Source organism: Anomaloglossus baeobatrachus, unplaced genomic scaffold (genome assembly GCF_048569485.1).
Source record: "Anomaloglossus baeobatrachus isolate aAnoBae1 unplaced genomic scaffold, aAnoBae1.hap1 Scaffold_3399, whole genome shotgun sequence".
Classification (NCBI taxonomy): Eukaryota; Metazoa; Chordata; class Amphibia; order Anura; family Aromobatidae; genus Anomaloglossus; species Anomaloglossus baeobatrachus.
Window position 1 is genome coordinate 33,696 of NW_027442770.1, and position 22,857 is coordinate 56,552.

The 22,857-nt window shown below is 48.9% G+C and overlaps 1 protein-coding gene across 1 annotated transcript in view; it reads left to right on the plus strand.

The window, feature by feature from the left end:
* LOC142271880 (fatty acyl-CoA hydrolase precursor, medium chain-like) overlaps positions 1-22,857 on the plus strand; it is a 40,065-nt gene that overhangs the window by 11,461 nt on the left and 5,747 nt on the right. The window contains exons 2-11 of the mRNA XM_075332486.1: positions 10,624-10,825; positions 14,783-14,921; positions 15,141-15,274; positions 15,368-15,521; positions 15,661-15,774; positions 16,174-16,269; positions 18,898-19,038; positions 19,137-19,214; positions 19,480-19,627; positions 19,753-19,902. Coding sequence (XP_075188601.1) covers positions 10,624-10,825; positions 14,783-14,921; positions 15,141-15,274; positions 15,368-15,521; positions 15,661-15,774; positions 16,174-16,269; positions 18,898-19,038; positions 19,137-19,214; positions 19,480-19,627; positions 19,753-19,902 — 1,356 coding nt within the window. The remainder of the gene's footprint in view (positions 1-10,623; positions 10,826-14,782; positions 14,922-15,140; positions 15,275-15,367; positions 15,522-15,660; positions 15,775-16,173; positions 16,270-18,897; positions 19,039-19,136; positions 19,215-19,479; positions 19,628-19,752; positions 19,903-22,857) is intronic.

The window sequence follows — 22,857 nt, forward strand, 5'->3', positions numbered from 1 at the left end:
CGGGCGTTCTCTGATACATTGTGTGCAGTGTTCTCTCCTCTATCACTATGTGCTGCAGAGTATCGGGTGTCCTCTGATACATTGTGTGCAGTGTTCTCTCCTCTATCACTATGTGCTGCAGCGTATCGGGCGTTCTCTGATACATTGTGTGCAGTGTTCTCTCCTCTATCACTATGTGCTGCAGAGTATCGGGTGTTCTCTGATACATTGTGTGCAGTGTTCTCTCCTCTATCACTATGTGCTGCAGAGTATCGGGTGTTCTCTGATACATTGTGTGCAGTGTTCTCTCCTCTATCACTATGTGCTGCAGAGTATCGGGTGTTCTCTGATACATTGTGTGCAGTGTTCTCTCCTCTATCACTATGTGCTGCAGAGTATCGGGCGTTCTCTGATACATTGTGTGCAGTGTTCCCTCCTCTATCACTATGTGCTGCAGAGTATCGGGTGTTCTCTGATACATTGTGTGCAGTGTTCTCTCCTCTATCACTATGTGCTGCAGAGTATCGGGCGTTCTCTGATACATTGTGTGCAGTGTTCTCTCCTCTATCACTATGTGCTGCAGAGTATCGGGCGTTCTCTGATACATTGTGTGCAGTGTTCTCTCCTCTATCACTATGTGCTGCAGAGTATCGGGTGTTGTCGGATACATTGTGTGCAGTGTTCTCTCCTCTATCACTATGTGCTGCAGAGTATCGGGCGTCCTCTGATACATTGTGTGCAGTGTTCTCTCCTCTATCACTATGTGCTGCAGAGTATCGGGTGTTGTCGGATACATTGTGTGCAGTGTTCTCTCCTCTATCACTATGTGCTGCAGAGTATCGGGCGTCCTCTGATACATTGTGTGCAGTGTTCTCTCCTCTATCACTATGTGCTGCAGAGTATCGGGTGTTCTCTGATACATTGTGTGCAGTGTTCTCTCCTCTATCACTATGTGCTGCAGAGTATCGGGCGTTCTCTGATACATTGTGTGCTGTGTTCTCTCCTCTATCACTATGTGCTGCAGAGTATCGGGCGTTCTCTGATACATTGTGTGCTGTGTTCTCTCCTCTATCACTATGTGCTGCAGAGTATCGGGTATTCTCTGATACATTGTGTGCAGTGTCCTCTCCTCTATCACTATGTGCTGCAGAGTATCGGGCGTTCTCTGATACATTGTGTGCTGTGTTCTCTCCTCTATCACTATGTGCTGCAGAGTATCAGGTGTTCTCTGATACATTGTGTGCAGTGTTCTCTCCTCTATCACTATGTGCTGCAGAGTATCGGGTATTCTCTGATACATTGTGTGCAGTGTTCTCTCCTCTATCACTATGTGCTGCAGAGTATCAGGTGTTCTCTGATACATTGTGTGCAGTGTTCTCTCCTCTATCACTATGTGCTGCAGAGTATCGGGTGTTCTCTGATACATTGTGTGCAGTGTTCCCTCCTCTATCACTATGTGCTGCAGAGTATCGGGTGTTCTCTGATACATTGTGTGCAGTGTTCTCTCCTCTATCACTATGTGCTGCAGAGTATCGGGCGTTCTCTGATACATTGTGTGCAGTGTTCTCTCCTCTATCACTATGTGCTGCAGAGTATCGGGCGTTCTCTGATACATTGTGTGCAGTGTTCTCTCCTCTATCACTATGTGCTGCAGAGTATCGGGCGTCCTCTGATACATTGTGTGCAGTGTTCTCTCCTCTATCACTATGTGCTGCAGAGTATCGGGTGTTCTCTGATACATTGTGTGCAGTGTTCTCTCCTCTATCACTATGTTCTGCAGAGTATCGGGCGTTCTCTGATACATTGTGTCCTGTGTTCTCTCCTCTATCACTATGTGCTGCAGAGTATCGGGTGTTCTCTGATACATTGTGTGCTGTGTTCTCTCCTCTATCACTATGTGCTGCAGAGTATCGGGTGTTCTCTGATACATTGTGTGCAGTGTTCTCTCCTCTATCACTATGTGCTGCAGAGTATCGGGTGTTCTCTGATACATTGTGTGCAGTATCCTCTCCTCTATCACTATGTGCTGCAGAGTATCGGGTGTTCTCTGATACATTGTGTGCAGTGTTCTCTCCTCTATCACTATGTGCTGCAGAGTATCGGGTGTTCTCTGATACATTGTGTGCAGTGTTCTCTCCTCTATCACTATGTGCTGCAGAGTATCGGGCGTCCTCTGATACATTGTGTGCAGTGTTCTCTCCTCTATCACTATGTGCTGCAGAGTATCGGGTGTTCTCTGATACATTGTGTGCAGTGTTCTCTCCTCTATCACTATGTGCTGCAGAGTATCTGGCGTTCTCTGATACATTGTGTGCAGTGTTCTCTCCTCTATCACTATGTGCTGCAGAGTATCGGGCGTTCTCTGATACATTGTGTCCTGTGTTCTCTCCTCTATCACTATGTGCTGCAGAGTATCGGGTGTTCTCTGATACATTGTGTGCTGTGTTCTCTCCTCTATCACTATGTGCTGCAGAGTATCGGGTGTTCTCTGATACATTGTGTGCAGTGTTCTCTCCTCTATCACTATGTGCTGCAGAGTATCGGGTGTTCTCTGATACATTGTGTGCAGTATCCTCTCCTCTATCACTATGTGCTGCAGAGTATCGGGTGTTCTCTGATACATTGTGTGCAGTGTTCTCTCCTCTATCACTATGTGCTGCAGAGTATCGGGTGTTCTCTGATACATTGTGTGCAGTGTTCTCTCCTCTATCACTATGTGCTGCAGAGTATCGGGCGTCCTCTGATACATTGTGTGCAGTGTTCTCTCCTCTATCACTATGTGCTGCAGAGTATCGGGCGTTCTCTGATACATTGTGTGCAGTGTTCTCTCCTCTATCACTATCTGCTGCAGAGTATCGGGTGTTCTCTGATACATTGTGTGCAGTGTTCTCTCCTCTATCACTATGTGCTGCAGAGTATCGGGCGTTCTCTGATACATTGTGTGCAGTGTCCTCTCCTCTATCACTATGTGCTGCAGAGTATCGGGTGTTCTCTGATACATTGTGTGCTGTGTTCTCTCCTCTATCACTATGTGCTGCAGAGTATCGGGTGTTCTCTGATACATTGTGTCCTGTGTTCTCTCCTCTATCACTATGTGCTGCAGAGTATCGGGTGTTCTCTGATACATTGTGTGCAGTGTTCTCTCCTCTATCACTATGTACTGCAGAGTATCGGGTGTTCTCTGATACATTGTGTGCAGTGTTCTCTCCTCTATCACTATGTGCTGCAGAGTATCGGGTGTTCTCTGATACATTGTGTGCAGTATCCTCTCCTCTATCACTATGTGCTGCAGAGTATCGGGTGTTCTCTGATACATTGTGTGCTGTGTTCTCTCCTCTATCACTATCTGCTGCAGAGTATCGGGTGTTCTCTGATACATTGTGTGCAGTGTTCTCTCCTCTATCACTATGTGCTGCAGAGTATCGGGTGTTCTCTGATACATTGTGTGCTGTGTTCTCTCCTCTATCACTATGTGCTGCAGAGTATCGGGTGTTCTCTGATACATTGTGTGCAGTGTTCTCTCCTCTATCACTATGTGCTGCAGAGTATCGGGTGTTCTCTGATACATTGTGTGCAGTGTTCCCTCCTCTATCACTATGTGCTGCAGAGTATCGGGTGTTCTCTGATACATTGTGTGCAGTGTTCTCTCCTCTATCACTATGTGCTGCAGAGTATCGGGCGTCCTCTGATACATTGTGTGCAGTGTTCTCTCCTCTATCACTATGTGCTGCAGAGTATCGGGCGTTCTCTGATACATTGTGTGCTGTGTTCTCTCCTCTATCACTATGTGCTGCAGAGTATCGGGTGTTCTCTGATACATTGTGTGCAGTGTCCTCTCCTCTATCACTATGTGCTGCAGAGTATCGGGTGTTCTCTGATACATTGTGTGCTGTGTTCTCTCCTCTATCACTATGTGCTGCAGAGTATCGGGTGTTCTCTGATACATTGTGTGCAGTGTCCTCTCCTCTATCACTATGTGCTGCAGAGTATCGGGTGTTCTCTGATACATTGTGTGCAGTGTTCTCTCCTCTATCACTATGTGCTGCAGAGTATCGGGTGTTCTCTGATACATTGTGTGCAGTGTTCTCTCCTCTATCACTATGTGCTGCAGAGTATCGGGCGTTCTCTGATACATTGTGTGCAGTGTTCTCTCCTCTATCACTATGTGCTGCAGAGTATCGGGTGTTCTCTGATACATTGTGTGCAGTGTTCTCTCCTCTATCACTATGTGCTGCAGAGTATCGGGCGTCCTCTGATACATTGTGTGCAGTGTTCTCTCCTCTATCACTATGTGCTGCAGAGTATCGGGCGTTCTGTGATACATTGTGTGCAGTGTTCTCTCCTCTATCACTATGTGCTGCAGAGTATCGGGTGTTCTCTGATACATTGTGTGCAGTGTTCTCTCCTCTATCACTATGTTCTGCAGAGTATCGGGCGTTCTCTGATACATTGTGTGCAGTGTCCTCTCCTCTATCACTATGTGCTGCAGAGTATCGGGCGTTCTCTGATACATTGTGTGCAGTGTTCTCTCCTCTATCACTATGTGCTGCAGAGTATCGGGTGTTCTCTGATACATTGTGTGCAGTGTTCTCTCCTCTATCACTATGTGCTGCAGAGTATCGGGCGTTCTCTGATACATTGTGTCCTGTGTTCTCTCCTCTATCACTATGTGCTGCAGAGTATCGGGCGTTCTCTGATACATTGTGTGCAGTGTTCTCTCCTCTATCACTAAGTGCTGCAGAGTATCGGGTGTTCTCTGATACATTGTGTGCAGTGTTCTCTCCTCTATCACTATGTGCTGCAGAGTATCGGGCGTTCTCTGATACATTGTGTCCTGTGTTCTCTCCTCTATCACTATGTTCTGCAGAGTATCGGGTGTTCTCTGATACATTGTGTGCAGTGTTCTCTCCTCTATCAATATGTGCTGCAGAGTATCGGGCGTTCTCTGATACATTGTGTGCAGTGTTCTCTCCTCTATCACTATGTGCTGCAGAGTATCGGGTGTTCTCTGATACATTGTGTGCAGTGTTCTCTCCTCTATCACTATGTGCTGCAGAGTATCGGGCGTTCTCTGATACATTGTGTGCAGTGTTCTCTCCTCTATCACTATGTGCTGCAGAGTATCGGGCGTTCTCTGATACATTGTGTGCAGTGTTCTCTCCTCTATCACTATGTGCTGCAGAGTATCGGGCGTTCTCTGATACATTGTGTGCAGTGTTCTCTCCTCTATCACTATGTGCTGCAGAGTATCGGGTGTTCTCTGATACATTGTGTGCTGTGTTCTCTCCTCTATCACTATGTGCTGCAGAGTATCGGGCGTTCTCTGATACATTGTGTGCAGTGTTCTCTCCTCTATCACTATGTGCTGCAGAGTATCGGGCGTTCTCTGATACATTGTGTGCTGTGTTCTCTCCTCTATCACTATGTGCTGCAGAGTATCGGGCGTTCTCTGATACATTGTGTGCAGTGTTCTTTCCTTTATCACTATGTGCTGCAGAGTATCGGGTGTTGTCTGATACATTGTGTGCAGTGTTCTCTCCTCTATCACTATGTTCTGCAGAGTATCGGGCGTTCTCTGATACATTGTGTCCAGTGTTCTCTCCTCTATCACTATGTGCTGCAGAGTATCGGGTGTTCTCTGATACATTGTGTGCAGTGTTCTCTCCTCTATCACTATGTGCTGCAGAGTATCGGGTGTTGTCTGATACATTGTGTCCAGTGTTCTCTCCTCTATCACTATGTGCTGCAGAGTATCGGCTGTTCTCTGATACATTGTGTGCAGTGTTCTCTCCTCTATCACTATGTGCTGCAGAGTATCGGGTGTTCTCTGATACATTGTGTGCAGTGTTCTCTCCTCTATCACTATGTGCTGCAGAGTATCGGGTGTTGTCTGATACATTGTGTGCAGTGTTCCCTCCTCTATCACTATGTGCTGCAGAGTATCGGGCGTTCTCTGATACATTGTGTGCAGTGTTCTCTCCTCTATCACTATGTGCTGCAGAGTATCGGGTGTTCTCTGATACATTGTGTGCTGTGTTCTCTCCTCTATCACTATGTGCTGCAGAGTATCGGGCGTTCTCTGATACATTGTGTGCAGTGTTCTCTCCTCTATCACTATGTGCTGCAGAGTATCGGGTGTTCTCTGATACATTGTGTCCAGTGTTCTTTCCTTTATCACTATGTTCTGCAGAGTATCGGGTGTTCTCTGATACATTGTGTCCAGTGTTCTTTCCTTTATCACTATGTGCTGCAGAGTATCGGGTGTTCTCTGATACATTGTGTCCTGTGTTCTCTCCTCTATCACTATGTGCTGCAGAGTATCGGGCGTTCTCTGATACATTGTGTGCAGTGTTCTCTCCTCTATCACTATGTGCTGCAGAGTATCGGGTGTTCTCTGATACATTGTGTCCTGTGTTCTCTCCTCTATCACTATGTGCTGCAGAGTATCGGGTGTTCTCTGATACATTGTGTGCAGTGTTCTCTCCTCTATCACTATGTGCTGCAGAGTATCGGGCGTTCTCTGATACATTGTGTGCAGTGTCCTCTCCTCTATCACTATGTGCTGCAGAGTATCGGGTGTTCTCTGATACATTGTGTCCTGTGTTCTCTCCTCTATCACTATGTGCTGCAGAGTATCGGGTGTTCTCTGATACATTGTGTCCTGTGTTCTCTCCTCTATCACTATGTGCTGCAGAGTATCGGGTGTTCTCTGATACATTGTGTGCAGTGTCCTCTCCTCTATCACTATGTGCTGCAGAGTATCGGGTGTTCTCTGATACATTGTGTGCAGTGTTCTCTCCTCTATCACTATGTGCTGCAGAGTATCGGGCGTTCTCTGATACATTGTGTGCAGTGTCCTCTCCTCTATCACTATGTGCTGCAGAGTATCGGGTGTTCTCTGATACATTGTGTGCAGTGTTCTCTCCTCTATCACTATGTGCTGCAGAGTATCGGGTGTTCTCTGATACATTGTGTGCTGTGTTCTCTCCTCTATCACTATGTGCTGCAGAGTATCGGGTGTTCTCTGATACATTGTGTGCAGTGTCCTCTCCTCTATCACTATGTGCTGCAGAGTATCGGGTGTTCTCTGATACATTGTGTGCAGTGTTCTCTCCTCTATCACTATGTGCTGCAGAGTATCGGGTGTTCTCTGATACATTGTGTGCAGTGTTCTCTCCTCTATCACTATGTGCTGCAGAGTATCGGGCGTTCTCTGATACATTGTGTGCAGTGTCCTCTCCTCTATCACTATGTGCTGCAGAGTATCGGGTGTTCTCTGATACATTGTGTGCTGTGTTCTCTCCTCTATCACTATGTGCTGCAGAGTATCGGGCGTTCTCTCCTTTATCACTATGTGCTGCAGAGTATCGGGCGTTCTCTGATACATTGTGTGCAGTGTTCTCTCCTCTATCACTATGTGCTGCAGAGTATCTGGTGTTCTCTGATACATTGTGTGCTGTGTTCTCTCCTCTATCACTATGTGCTGCAGAGTATCGGGCGTTCTCTGATACATTGTGTGCTGTGTTCTCTCCTCTATCACTATGTGCTGCAGAGTATCGGGCGTTCTCTGATACATTGTGTGCAGTGTCCTCTCCTCTATCACTATGTGCTGCAGAGTATCGGGTGTTCTCTGATACATTGTGTCCTGTGTTCTCTCCTCTATCACTATGTGCTGCAGAGTATCGGGCGTTCTCTGATACATTGTGTGCAGTGTCCTCTCCTCTATCACTATGTGCTGCAGAGTATCGGGCGTTCTCTGATACATTGTGTGCTGTGTTCTCTCCTCTATCACTATGTGCTGCAGAGTATCGGGTGTTCTCTGATACATTGTGTCCTGTGTTCTCTCCTCTATCACTATGTGCTGCAGAGTATCGGGTGTTCTCTGATACATTGTGTGCAGTGTCCTCTCCTCTATCACTATGTGCTGCAGAGTATCGGGTATTCTCTGATACATTGTGTGCTGTGTTCTCTCCTCTATCACTATGTGCTGCAGAGTATCGGGTGTTCTCTGATACATTGTGTCCTGTGTTCTCTCCTCTATCACTATGTGCTGCAGAGTATCGGGTGTTCTCTGATACATTGTGTGCAGTGTCCTCTCCTCTATCACTATGTGCTGCAGAGTATCGGGTATTCTCTGATACATTGTGTGCTGTGTTCTCTCCTCTATCACTATGTGCTGCAGAGTATCGGGCGTTCTCTCCTCTATCACTATGTGCTGCAGAGTATCGGGTATTCTCTGATACATTGTGTCCAGTGTCCTCTCCTCTATCACTATGTGCTGCAGAGTATCGGGTATTCTCTGATACATTGTGTGCAGTGTTCTCTCCTCTATCACTATGTGCTGCAGAGTATCGGGTGTTCTCTGATACATTGTGTGCAGTGTTCTTTCCTTTATCACTATGTGCTGCAGAGTATCGGGCGTTCTCTCCTCTATCACTATGTGCTGCAGAGTATCGGGTATTCTCTGATACATTGTGTCCAGTGTTCTCTCCTCTATCACTATGTGCTGCAGAGTATCGGGCGTTCTCTGATACATTGTGTCCAGTGTTCTCTCCTCTATCACTATGTGCTGCAGAGTATCGGGTGTTCTCTGATACATTGTGTGCAGTGTTCTCTCCTCTATCACTATGTGCTGCAGAGTATCGGGTGTTCTCTGATACATTGTGTGTAGTGTTCTCTCCTCTATCACTATGTGCTGCAGAGTATCGGGTGTTCTCTGATACATTGTGTGCAGTGTTCTCTCCTCTATCACTATGTGCTGCAGAGTATCGGGCGTTCTCTGATACATTGTGTGCAGTGTTCTCTCCTCTATCACTATGTGCTGCAGAGTATCGGGTGTTCTCTGATACATTGTGTGCAGTGTTCTCTCCTCTATCACTATGTGCTGCAGAGTATCGGGCGTTCTCTGATACATTGTGTGCAGTGTTCTCTCCTCTATCACTATGTGCTGCAGAGTATCGGGTGTTCTCTGATACATTGTGTGCAGTGTTCTCTCCTCTATCACTATGTGCTGCAGAGTATCGGGCGTTCTCTGATACATTGTGTGCAGTGTTCTCTCCTCTATCACTATGTGCTGCAGAGTATCGGGCGTTCTCTGATACATTGTGTGCAGTGTTCTCTCCTCTATCACTATGTGCTGCAGAGTATCGGGCGTTCTCTGATACATTGTGTGCAGTGTTCTCTCCTCTATCACTATGTGCTGCAGAGTATCGGGCGTTCTCTGATACATTGTGTGCTGTGTTCTCTCCTCTATCACTATGTGCTGCAGAGTATCGGGCGTTCTCTGATACATTGTGTGCAGTGTTCTCTCCTCTATCACTATGTGCTGCAGAGTATCGGGCGTTCTCTCCTCTATCACTATGTGCTGCAGAGTATCGGGCGTTCTCTGATACATTGTGTGCTGTGTTCTCTCCTCTATCACTATGTGCTGCAGAGTATCGGGCGTTCTCTGATACATTGTGTGCAGTGTTCTCTCCTCTATCACTATGTGCTGCAGAGTATCGGGTGTTCTCTGATACATTGTGTCCTGTGTTCTCTCCTCTATCACTATGTGCTGCAGAGTATCGGGCGTTCTCTGATACATTGTGTGCAGTGTTCTCTCCTCTATCACTATGTGCTGCAGAGTATCGGGCGTTCTCTGATACATTGTGTGCAGTGTTCTCTCCTCTATCACTATGTGCTGCAGAGTATCGGGCGTTCTCTCCTCTATCACTATGTGCTGCAGAGTATCGGGCGTTCTCTGATACATTGTGTGCTGTGTTCTCTCCTCTATCACTATGTGCTGCAGAGTATCGGGCGTTCTCTGATACATTGTGTGCAGTGTTCTCTCCTCTATCACTATGTGCTGCAGAGTATCGGGTGTTCTCTGATACATTGTGTGCAGTGTTCTCTCCTCTATCACTATGTGCTGCAGAGTATCGGGCGTTCTCTGATACATTGTGTGCTGTGTTCTCTCCTCTATCACTATGTGCTGCAGAGTATCGGGCGTTCTCTGATACATTGTGTGCTGTGTTCTCTCCTCTATCACTATGTGCTGCAGAGTATCGGGTGTTCTCTGATACATTGTGTCCTGTGTTCTCTCCTCTATCACTATGTGCTGCAGAGTATCGGGCGTTCTCTCCTCTATCACTATGTGCTGCAGAGTATCGGGTGTTGTTTTGTCGGATACATTGTATCCAGTGTAGAGGACACCGCAGTTCTCCGCTCTTCTAATGTCCGGGTGCGGTTCTGTAGCCTGAGGTCACTGATTGTCAGCGGGATCTCTGTAGTGTTAGGCGTGGCGGTAACAGGATCGTCTGTATTGTCCCGCACGCGGTCATGTGACTGCAGTGGGTGAAGGAGCGGTGACCCTGTGGATAATAACCTGCTGTACATGAATGTCTTCTGGGGCGTGTTCACACCTTGCAGCCTGAGGTCTTGCAATGTGCGGAGACGCTTGTTCCTCCATCAGATGACGGCACAGATCCTGGTGTAAATGTGACCATTCCCAGATCACAGATCGCTGGCGATGGCTCCAGCAAGCAGGGAATGCTTACAAGATCCGGGCTGGACCGATGAAGGGTGTGAGCGCAGCTCTGAGGGACCGGAGCACATGACGTTCCTGCATTGTTGCATCCAGTAATCTGCTGTTCTTTGTGATTTTAGTAGAGGACGATCACCCTCAGGTGAAGACACAGTATGGGGAGCTGCGGGGGAAGACGCTGTCTGCAGAGGGAACAGACAGAACCGTCCATGCCTTCTATGGAGTCCCCTTCGCCAAACCTCCGGTGGGTCCATTGAGGTTTGCAGCCCCAGAACCTCCCACAGCATGGACCTCCGTGCGGGAGGCCTCCGACTACGCCCCGATGTAAGTGCACTTAGGAGTGGGTGCAGCAGAACTCCAAACCCAGTCATGCTGTATCCTATATTATGAAAAGAGGGGCGCTCCTGTGTAAACTCCTAAGAGACCAGTGGAGAAGTTTGGGGGTGCGCCGCAGTCCCCTGTGTGTTGCGCCGCAGTCCCTTGTGTGTGGCGCCGCAGTCCCCTGTGTGTGGCGCCGCAGTCCCCTGTGTGTTGCGCCGCAGTCCCCTGTGTGTTGCGCCGCAGTCCCCTGTGTGTGGCGCCGCAGTCCCCTGTGTGTGGCGCCGCAGTCCCCTGTGTGTGGCGCCGCAGTCCCCTGTGTGTGGCGCCGCAGTCCCCTGTGTGTGGCGCCGCAGTCCCCTGTGTGTGGCGCCGCAGTCCCCTGTGTGTTGCGCCGCAGTCCCCTGTGTGTTGCGCCGCAGTCCCCTGTGTGTTGCGCCGCAGTCCCCTGTGTGTGGCGCCGCAGTCCCCTGTGTGTGGCGCCGCAGTCCCCTGTGTGTGGCGCCGCAGTCCCCTGTGTGTGGCGCCGCAGTCCCCTGTGTGTGGCGCCGCAGTCCCCTGTGTGTGGCGCCGCAGTCCCCTGTGTGTTGCGCCGCAGTCCCCTGTGTGTTGCGCCGCAGTCCCCTGTGTGTTGCGCCGCAGTCCCCTGTGTGTTGCGCCGCAGTCCCCTGTGTGTTGCGCCGCAGTCCCCTGTGTGTGGCGCCGCAGTCCCCTGTGTGTGGCGCCGCAGTCCCCTGTGTGTGGCGCCGCAGTCCCCTGTGTGTGGCGCCGCAGTCCCCTGTGTGTTGCGCCGCAGTCCCCTGTGTGTTGCGCCGCAGTCCCCTGTGTGTTGCGCCGCAGTCCCCTGTGTGTGGCGCCGCAGGCACAGCACTGGAGCATGGTTGTACGGGTGACGGATCCTCTCCGTAGGTTGAGGTGGCTGCTGTCACCCGAGAGATCCGGAGTGCTGCTTACGGATCCTCCGGTGCTGAGGGCAGGGGGAGCGTCCTGCCGTCTGTAGCGCAGGCACAATTCATCTAAACGATTGTATCACTAGAATGAAGCATAATCTCAATAATCCGGCTAAATCTGATACAGATCCTATCACAGATTTCAGATCCAGTCTGATCACCACTTTTAATAACTCGTATACAACCATAAACAAAACTAGTCCAAAAGCATTGGCACATATCGGTAGATGACCCACCACTTACCGGCGCTGTGCACAGGCAACATAAAAATCTATTCGCCCCCAGGGACAAGTAACAATACACTAATCCCAGGCCTCACGGGGGTGTCCAGTGCGGTCACCCGAAAGGCATGTGGTGCTCTACACGGTGTGCAGAATTATTAGGCAAGTTGTATTTTAGAGGATTTTTTTATTATTGATCAACAACTATGTTCTCAATCACCCAAAAGACTCAGAAATATCAAAGCTTAATATTTTTGGCAGTTGGAGGGGTTAATATTTTTGGCAGTTGGAGAGGTCTTTAGATTCGGCTTCTTAGGAGGATCTGTTTGTGCAGGTGACTATTACTGTGCAGAATTATTAGGCAACTTAATAAAAACCAGATCTATTCCCATCTCACTTGTTTATTGTCACCAGGAAACCAATATAACTGCACAACATATAGAAATAAACATTCCTGACTGCAAAAACAAACCCAAAAAATGAGTGCCCAATATAGCCCCCTTTCTTTCTGATGACCCTCAGCAGCCACCATCCATAGATCCTGTCATTGCTTCATCTGTTTACCATCCACATTGCGTGCAGCAGCCACCGCAGCCCCCAGCCACCGCAGCCCCCAGCCACCGCAGCCCCCAGCCACCGCAGCCCCCAGCCACCGCAGCCCCCAGCCACCGCAGCCCCCAGCCACCGCAGCCTCCACAGCCTCTAGACTCCACAGCCTCTAGACTCCACAGCCTCTAGACTCCACAGCCTCTAGACTCCACAGCCTCTAGACTCCACAGCCTCTAGACTCCACAGCCTCTAGACTCCACAGCCTCTAGACGTGCACTGTTTTCCCTCCCTGTAGATCTCACATTTTATGAGGGACCACAGGTTCTCTATGGGGTTCAGATCAGGTGAACAAGGAGGCCACGTCATTATTTTTCATCTTTTAGACCTTTACTGGCCAGCCGCGCTGTGGAGTAGTTGGATGCATGTGATGGAGCATTGTCCTGCATGAAAATCATGGTTTTCTTGAACGATACCGACTTCTTCCTGTACCACTGCTTGAAGAAGTTGTCTTCCAGAAGCTGGCAGTAGGTCTGGGAGTTGAGCTTCCTCCATCCTCAACCCGGAAAGGTCCCACAAGTTGATCTTTGCTGATCCCAGCCCATACCAGTGCCCACCTCCACCTCGCTGGCGTCTGAGTCGAAGTGGAGCTCTCTGCCCTTTACTGATCCAGCCTCGGGCCCATCCATCTGCCCATCAAGAGTCACTCTCATTTCATTATCCATAAAACCTGTGAAGAATCAGTCTTCAGATATTTCTTGGCCCAGTCTTGAGGTTTTATCTCATGTTTCTTGGTCAGAGGTGGTGGTTTTCAGCCTTCCTTACCTTGGCCTGTCCCTGAGTATGGCACATCTTGTGCTTTTTGATGCTCCAGTAACGTTGCAGCTCTGAAATATGGACAAACCGGTGGCAAATGGCCTCTTGGCAGCTTCACGCTTGATTTTCCTCAATTTATGGGCAGTTATTTTGCGGCTTTTTTGCCCAGCACGCTTCTTGCCACCCTGTTGGCTATTTGCCATGAAACGCTTGATTGTTCGGTGATCACGCTTCAAAAGTTTGGCAATTTCAAGACTGCTGCGTCCCTCTGCAAGACATCGCACAATATGGACTTTTCAGAGCCCGTCACATCTCTCTTCTGACTCATTCTGCCAAAGGAAAGGAAGTTGCCTAATAATTGCGCACCCCTTATATAGGGTGTTGTGTCATTACACCGCACCCTCCTCATTACAGAGAGGCACAGCACCGGAGTTACTTCATTGGTAGTTGGCTCTCAGCCTATACAGCTTGGAGTAGGACGACATGTATAACAAGCATCATGTGATCACAATACTCATCTGCCTAATAATTCTGCACACAGGGTAGTATAGAACATGGGACAAAATTACACAAGAAACCTTCCCAATCAAGCAGCTTCTTAATTGTAACAGCTTGTATATCGTATATCTGCTGGAATGTAGCTGTGGCCTTCAATACGTGGACCGCACAGTGGACGCTATGAGGAATCTTCTGAAGAAACACAGGTCTAACATCAGGCAAGGGCTTTGTAACTGCAGCGTCTGCAAACACTTCGTCATGGAGCGTGGTGGGAGCCGCCGACCTTCCAGCTACTATTTTGGAGCAGCTCCTGAGCGCACCACGGGGAAGATCATTCACAAAAGCTACTGGACTTGTAAACTGACCATCCTTATTCCCGAAGGTCTCAATATCCGTATAGAAGCCAATTTATAAATATTTTAAGTAAAATAAAGATAAAATATCCAACAAATAAACTGTTATCACTTATTAGTCATATCGCTGTGTAGAGCCGCTCATTCGCAGTGCAGCAGTATTTACAATGTAAGAGTCTCACTAATTTAATTCCCCCTCTTACAATATATATAATATATATGGGTGTGCGCATGTTTTTTTTTTAAATATTATGTTCTTAATCTAAGCGATCATTTTAACATGTCATTTAGTGCATCTATTAATTTGTTAATTGTTCAATCTATAATATTGTAATGACCCTATCCCCCTCCCACACCCATTTGTTTATCTATATGGATGGAGTATCCATCCATTTATTGTATAGACACCTGAGGAGGGGGTCAGTCCATCCCAATAACACGTAGTATCCGACAATCCCCACTTTTTATTACTAATCAATTTCATCTTTAGCCACATTGCCACGGCCTTTCATGCTGATCAGCAGCGCACCCCATCCCACAATTTTTATTTTTTATTCTCAATATATCTATTTGTTACAGGTGTCTACAGGATTATCACGCGATGGAGCAGTTACTGGAGGCAGTGAAGGCCAAGTGTGATATACCCCCAGCATCGGAGGACTGTCTGTACCTAAACATATTCACACCTGCGGATCGAGTGAAGGGGGAGAAGCTGCCGGTATGTGTCACGTGTATGTGTCACGTGTGTATTGTGCGACTGACAATGCCATATAACCACGGCCATGTGTAAATGCAGAGTTCACAGCTTCCACTTATGTGGGCATGGAGGCCGTGCCCATGGCGGTCCCTTATCATTCTGATTTGGGATGAAGTCTGGAAATCTCATTCACACTGACCTTTGTTCCCAAGTAATGAACAGTTTCTGCTCCTTGCTCAGGTCATGGTGTTTATACATGGAGGTGCCCTGGTGATGGGGGGAGCCATGATGTTTGAGGGTTCTGCACTAGGTGCCCATGAAAACCTTGTAGTGGTCTCCATCCAGTACCGGCTGGGGCTCCTCGGCTTCTTGAGGTAATGTCTAGCGTGTCAGTGACTTGCATGCTCAGAGTTAGGCCATGGATGATAATGCCCCCCTCTGTTGCCCCCGATGTTTCCCTGTCGCAGCTCTGGAGATGACCGAGCTCCTGGGAACTATGGCTTCTTGGATCAGGTTGCAGCCCTCCAGTGGGTTCAGGAGAACATTGTGGATTTCGGAGGGGACCCCGACTCTGTGACGATATTTGGGGAGTCTGCGGGGGGGATCAGCATCTCAGCACTGGTGAGCGGTTGTGATCCTCTTACATGTGTTGGTCCTGTAAAATGGTGTGCTCTGATTGGGCGGTTGTCTTGTAGGTGAAGGTGAGGACCTGACATTTAACCCCTAACCTTCCTGCCTCCTGTGCGGTTCTTACTTTCAGGTGGCGTCTCCATTGGCCAAAGGCTTATTCCACAGAGCTATTGCGGAGAGTGGCGTAGCCTTAATGCCGGGTTTGGTGGCCAAGTCTAAAGAAGAAAGTGTGTTTTACAGCAATGTAAGTGTTAATTCCACCATAACATGATGTATTGTGCGGCTGATGCCCAGCGCCGTGTGGAGACGCGCAGAATGCTTGTGTGACGGGGTGGTCTGTGCAGCGTCCGGTGCAATCGGGGATTCACTGTCCAGCCGCGATCCATGTGCCACAACCATCGAGTGAAGGATGGTAAGAACCATGACTCTGCCGCCGGTCGGGCGCTCGTGGTGAGGGATCGGCGCTTACTCTGCTGCCATCTCCGGATCATCGCCACAACTCTGCTGGATTTTGTGAAGAGGGAAGGGGGTCTGCAGGGTCAAGGCCACTGATGGCTGGTGTGTGACGCCAGAGAGAACTAGCACGCGCAGCAATGGGAAAGCGATGCGGCCTTACTGCCATCAGACTGATCTCTCCCTGCAGATTGTGGCCAATATTTCGGGCTGCGCTGTGGACGCGCTGGTGGACTGTCTGAAGGCGAAATCTGGAGAAGAGATCCTGTCTCTGGTTCTGTCTATGGTACGGTCAGTGCAGTCACAGGGTCCAACCCCCGGCCCCCACCACACCCCGACACCCAGGACGGCAGGGAGCAATCACCACCTATGCCTACTTCACACTGATTTCCTATTGTCAGAAAGCGGTGCAGAATTATGAATACAGCTCCGCAGCTAAATAAAATGTATGACGTTATATACAGTACAGACCAAAGGTTTGGACAACACCCTCTGAGGACAGGAGGTGCAGTTGTGGGGCACCCTGGAGTGGAGGACAGGAGGTTCTGAACACTAACATTCTTTCCTTCTACAGTACAGACCAAAAGTTTGGACACACCTCCTCATTCAAAGAGTTTTCTTTATTTTCATGACTCTGAAAATTGTAGATTCACATTGAAGGCATCAAACTATGAATTATCACATGTGGAATGAAAGACTTAACAAACAAGTGTGACACAACTGACAATATGTCTTATATTCTAGGTTCTTCACAGTCGCCGCCTTTTGCTTTGATTCCTGCTTTGCACACTCTTGGCATTCTCTTGATGAGCTTCAGTCACCGGAAATGGTCTTCCACAGTCTTGAAGGAGTTCCCAGAGATGCTTAGCACTTGTTGGCCCTTTTGCCTTCACTCTGCGGTCCAGCTCACCCCAAACCATCTCGATTGGGTTCAGGTCTGGTGACTGTGGAGGCCAGGTCATCTGGTGTAGCCCCCATCAGTCTCCTTCTTAGTCACATAGCCCTTACACAGCCTGGAGGTGTGTTTGGGGTCATTGTCCTGTTGAAAAATAAATGATGGTCCAACTAAACGCAAACCGGATGGAATAGCAGGCCGCTGCAAGATGCTGTGGAGCCATGCTGGTTCTGTATGCCTTCCCCCAACGGTGTCACCAGCAAAGCCCCCCCTCCCCCATCACACCTCCTCCTCCATGCTTCACGGTGGGAACCAGGCATGTAGAGTCCATCCGTTCACCTTTTCTACAAAGACACGGTGGTTGGATCCAAAGATCTCAAATTTGGACTCATCAGAGCAAAGCACAGATTTCCACTGGTCTAATGTCCATTCCTTGTGGTCTCTTTTGCTTGTTGCCGGTCCTTAGCAATGGTTTCCTAGCAGCTATTTTACCATGAAGGCTGCTGCACAAAGCCTCCTCTTAACAGTTGTTCTAGAGATGTGTCTGCTGCTAGATCTGTGCGGCATTGACCTGGTCTCTAATCTGAGCTGCTGTTAACCTGCGATTTCTGAGGCTGGTGACTTGGATAAACTTATCCTCCGCAGCAGAGGCGTTTCTTGGTCTTCCTTTCCTGGGGTGGTCCTCATGTGAGCCAGTTTCTTTATAGCATTTGATGGTTTTTGCCACTGAACTTGGGGACACTTTCAAAGTTTTCCCAATTTTTCGGACTGCCTGACCTTCATTTCTTAATGTAATGATGGCCGCTCATTTTTCTTTACTTAGAATTTGTATTATGGCAAGAAAAAAGCAGCTAACAGTGTATTCAGTAGGACAATCGGCTGTATCCACCAGACTCTGCACAACACAACTGATGGGCCCAACCCCATTTATAAGGCAAGAAATCCCAATTATTAAACCTGACAGGGCACCTGACAGGGTGAAGTGAAGACCATTTCCGGTGACTACCTCCTGAAGCTCGCCAAGAGTGTGCAAAGCAGTAATCAAAGCAAAAGGGGGCGACTGTGAAGAACCTAGAATATAAGACAGATTGTCACTTGTGTCACACTTGTTTGTTAAGTATTTCACTCCACATGTGGCAATTCATAGTTCTGATGCCTTTAATGTGAATCTACAATTTTCAGACTCATGAAAATAAAGAAAACTCTTTGAATGAGGTGGTGTGTCCAAACTTTTGGTCTGTACTGTAGAAGGAAAGAATGTTATTATTCAGAACCTCCTGTCCTCCACTCCAGGGTGCCCCACGACTGCACCTCCTGTCCTCCGACCCAGTGAAATCCCACAACTTCACCACCTGTCCCTGTCTCCAGGACGCCCCACTACTTCACCTCCTGTCCTCCGATCCACTGCCTCCCACCCCACCACCCCATGACTGCACCTTATGTCCTCCCATCCAGTGCCTCCTAACACAACTGCATCTCCTGTACTCTGCTTCTTTCCCCCACTCTAGTAACACCTGCCCCCTACACCACCTGTTCTCCTCTCCAGTGAACCATCCCCCTCTGACTAAATCTCCTGTCCTCCGCTCCAGGACCTCTAACCCCCCACCACTACCCGACCTCCTTTCCCCCACTCTAATGACACCTAGGCCCCCTACCTCCTGTCCTCCGCTCCATTGGCCCCCTCAGGACCTCCCCTCCTGCTCTACGTTCCAGTGACAGTTGCACCTCCTGTACTCTTCTCCAGTGCCCCCCCCCCCCCCCCAGGACTGCACCTGATGTCCTTTGGTTCCTTGACCTTCCCCTCTCCAGCACTGCACCTCCTGTCCTCCCTCCACTGGCCCCCCACCTTTACACATCGGTCACTTTTACACACCTTGCAATTTTCCCCCCAAAGAGCTTGAGAATAAACCTATAGATGTCGTCTACGTACTGATGACGGCTTTGATGGAGCATCTTATTTCTCCTAAATGTCTTGGGGGTCCGCGGTGGGCTTCAGCTGCCACTTTTCTCCATCTGTAGAAACGAATGCCTCTGCCTGCGAGTGTTGATGGGACGTTCTTCCCTAAAGCCGCGGAACAGATAATGGCTGATAAAGAGGTGAACAGCGTTCCTTTCATGACGGGAGTCAACAACCAGGAATTTGGATGGATTCTCCCATTGGTAAGACTGGTCTGGGAGGAAGGGCCGGGGAGGAAAGGCCGAGCTGACCCCGATGAGCTTTGTGCTGGAAATCAGTCTTTCCCTCATTTTACCCTCAGGGGATGAACATCTCCGGATTACGAGAAGGAATGGAGAGAGGGGCGATGGAAGAAATACTGAAGAACTTCCCCATTCTGGTATGAGCGCTGCTAACAATCACTAAGGGTGGATTATGTGGCCCTTGTGCATGGGTGTAAGCTACAGGGTGGTGGCCACAACCATGATGTGCCCACCCCGTGATGGCTAAACCTCCTCCAGCTGCAACACCATCCTGATCCGGCCCATGGTGCCCACCACGTCCTGAAACCGCGTCCACCACAGCTCCACGTGTCTGTGACCTCCAGCAGCAGCAGAGGATGGCAGCCGTGGACAGTGATATTCTGGGGTTCTTGTGTATTTCAGGGGCCATTCAGCAGCGCCACCAGCCTCCTGATAGACGAGTACATTGGAGATGTGAGTGATCCTGCTGAGATCCGGGACCGTTTCATAGATCTGGTTGGTGATCTGATCTTTGTCATCCCAGCACTAAGAACGGCCAAGTACCACAGAGGTAGGATGCGCGAGATGCAGAATCTGCTCCGCATATGTGGTGTCTTGACGTTACAGGCATTGCTGCCCCCTCCCGGTGCTGGCGGGGGTCCGCACAACCTTCTGATCTCCAGTCTTATATTCCAGATTCCGGCCATCCCACCTACTTCTACGAGTTCCAGCACCGGCCGTCCTTCTTTGATGATTCCAAGCCAGACTATGTGAAGGCCGATCACGGGGATGAGGTGTTCTTCGTGATAGGGGGTCCTTTCTTGAAGGGCGATGTTCTGTTTACAGGTGACCCTGTTGTGAATACATTTTCCAGTTTGGGGCTCCCTCTTGTGGTCAGTGCTGGAGGTGCAGTTGATGTGTGGAATGAAAGCCACACACCTGTAGAGGACTGGCAATCTGGGTCAGATTGGGCTATTTAACTGAGTAGTTTTCTCTGGTTACTTGCCGGTGGTCAACTGCTCCTGTGTGTTAAGGACATTCTGAAACCAGCCCTGCTCACGGCCAGAACTCCTCTCAGATAAGTTGGTCTTTGTGTCTCTGCTGTTTGTTTTCCACTTTCTTGTTGCTTTCTCTGCTTCAATACTACTGCTTGATTCCTATTTTGTCTGTGTGGAGTTCTTGGTGGAATTGGATCATTCCCTGCTGGGACTGTCTGTATACTTAGCTCCATGATTCTGCTATGTGTTGTTTTTGACATGCTTGGTATTATTCAGTCCCTCATCTATATTAGTGTTTTTGGATCCCAGTAACATTTGAGTGCTGATACAGTGGGGGAGAGGTTGTGTGACCTCAGGATTTTTCCATATCAGAAGTGCTGGTATATATTAGGGTTTTTACGGCTGCAGACAGTTGCTCCTTCCTATCCTTTCCTATAAAGATAGTTTGGGCCTCACCTTTGCTGAAACTGTCTTTTCTAGCTTTGTATTGTGTTTTTCTATATCACTGTAGTCTTTACATGTGGGGGGCTATCTATATCTTTGGGGATTGCTCCGAGGCAGATTAGCTTTCTTATATTTCTATCTGTGAGATTTATTTAGTTCTCCTGCTTTGTCGAGGCGTCCAGGTCATCGTAGGCTCGTCCCTCTGCTAATTCTAGTTGTGTGTCAGGGTTAGGTCTGCAGTCCGTTAAGTTTCCAGCCACTCTGTTACTTTTTTGATGCTCCTCGGTCCCTGAATCATAACATGACCCCTTTATCTGCAGTGATACACGCGGGGTGCTGTTTATATACAGAGGCATATATAAATCAACCACTTTTCCATTGTGAAACACTGGGGTCTTTCTTACTTTGTGGTGCGGGGGAACACAGCGATACAGAATACAAAATATTAATACAAACCCCATTCCAAAAAAGTTGGGACACTGGCTAAAATGTACAGAAAATAAGAATGTGGTGATTTCTGAACTTCTCATCACCATATGGTCACACACAGAATATAGAACAAAATTCAGTTTAGATATTGATGAAAGCAACAAATCTGAGGAGAGTTAGGACTGAACGCTCAGTATTATGAAAAGCTGAAGTGAGAGAGGCAGAGTCTCCCAGGAGAAAGATGGTCAGAGGTCACCGATCTGTGAACAACTAAACATGGTGGGAGAAATGTAGAAAAAAATTAATATCCTCCATCTACAGCACATACAGTGAAGGAAATAAGTATTGGATCCCTGCTGATTGTGTAAGATTCCCACAGACACAGTCATGAACCGTCTATTATTTTATGTCACTTGTAACAGTGAGAGAATATCCAAAATGAAATCCAGAAAATCACATTGTATAAATTATATAAATGTATTTGCATTTTGCAGACAGAAATAAGTATTGGATCCCTCTGGCAAGGAAGACTTAATACTTGGTGGCCATCCCCTTGTTGGCCGCCCTACAGTCTGGCGGTTTTGTAGTTGGAGGTTTGATGTCAGGAGGATTTTGTTCCTCTCCTCTTTGCAGATCATCTCTTTCTGGCTGTCGCTCGGCGACTCCAGGGATTCAGCTCCTTCATACGTTTTCTATGGGATTCAGGTCTGGAGACCGGCTAGGCCACTCCATGACCCTAATGTGCTTCTTTTTGAGCCACTCCTTTGTTGCCTTGGGTGTATGTTTTGGGTCATTGTGGTGCTGGAAGACCCAGCCACGACCCATTTTTAATGTCCTGGCGGAGAGAAGGAGGTTGTAACTCAGGATTTTACGGTACATGGGTTCATCCATTGTCCCATTGAGGCGGTGAAGTACTCCTGTGCCCTTCGCAGAGAAACAACCCCAAAACATAATGTTTCCACCTCAATACTTGACAGTGGGGATGGTGTTGTTTGTCATAGGCAGCATTTCTCTTCCTCCAAACATGGCGAGTTAAGTTGATTACAAAGAGTTGAATTTTTGTCTCATCTGCCCCCAGCACCTTTTTCCCAATCCCTCTCAGAATCATCCAGGTGTCATTGGCAAACTTCAGACGGTCCGGCTGCACGTGGGCCTTCTTCAGACGGTCCGGCTGCACGTGGGCCTTCTTCAGACGGTCCGGCTGCACGTGGGCCTTCTTCAGACGGTCCGGCTGCACGTGGGCCTTCTTCAGACGGTCCGGCTGCACGTGGGCCTTCTTCAGACGGTCCGGCTGCACGTGGGCCTTCTTCAGACGGTCCGGCTGCACGTGGGCCTTCTTCAGACGGTCCGGCTGCACGTGGGCCTTCTTCAGACGGTCCGGCTGCACGTGGGCCTTCTTCAGACGGTCCGGCTGCACGTGGGCCTTCTTCAGACGGGCCGGCTGCACGTGGGCCTTCTTCAGACGGGCCGGCTGCACGTGGGCCTTCTTCAGACGGGCCGGCTGCACGTGGGCCTTCTTCAGACGGGCCGGCTGCACGTGGGCCTTCTTCAGACGGGCCGGCTGCACGTGGGTCGCCTTCTTACTATTGCACTAACAGTTGTCTCCTTCTCACCCAGCGTCTTACTTATGCTCTTGTAGCCTATTCTAGCCTTGCGTAGGTGTCACTGACGTCTCCCTGCTGTTTTGAGACCAGTGACAGCCTTAGGACTGGAGCCTTCCATCTCCATCTTGACTCCTCGTTTAAACGAGGTTTCCTTTCCTTTGGTGTCTCATGAGTTAATTTCAGGTTTTGTGTCCAGCAGCTCTGAGCAGGGCAGCTCAGCTGTAGCTGCTTTGGGTCTACGCCCGTTTAGGTTAAATGCTGGAGCCTTCCCAGCAGTCCTTGCTGCTGTTAGAGTCAGTTCTACTCTGGCCAGCCTGGTGGAAGGA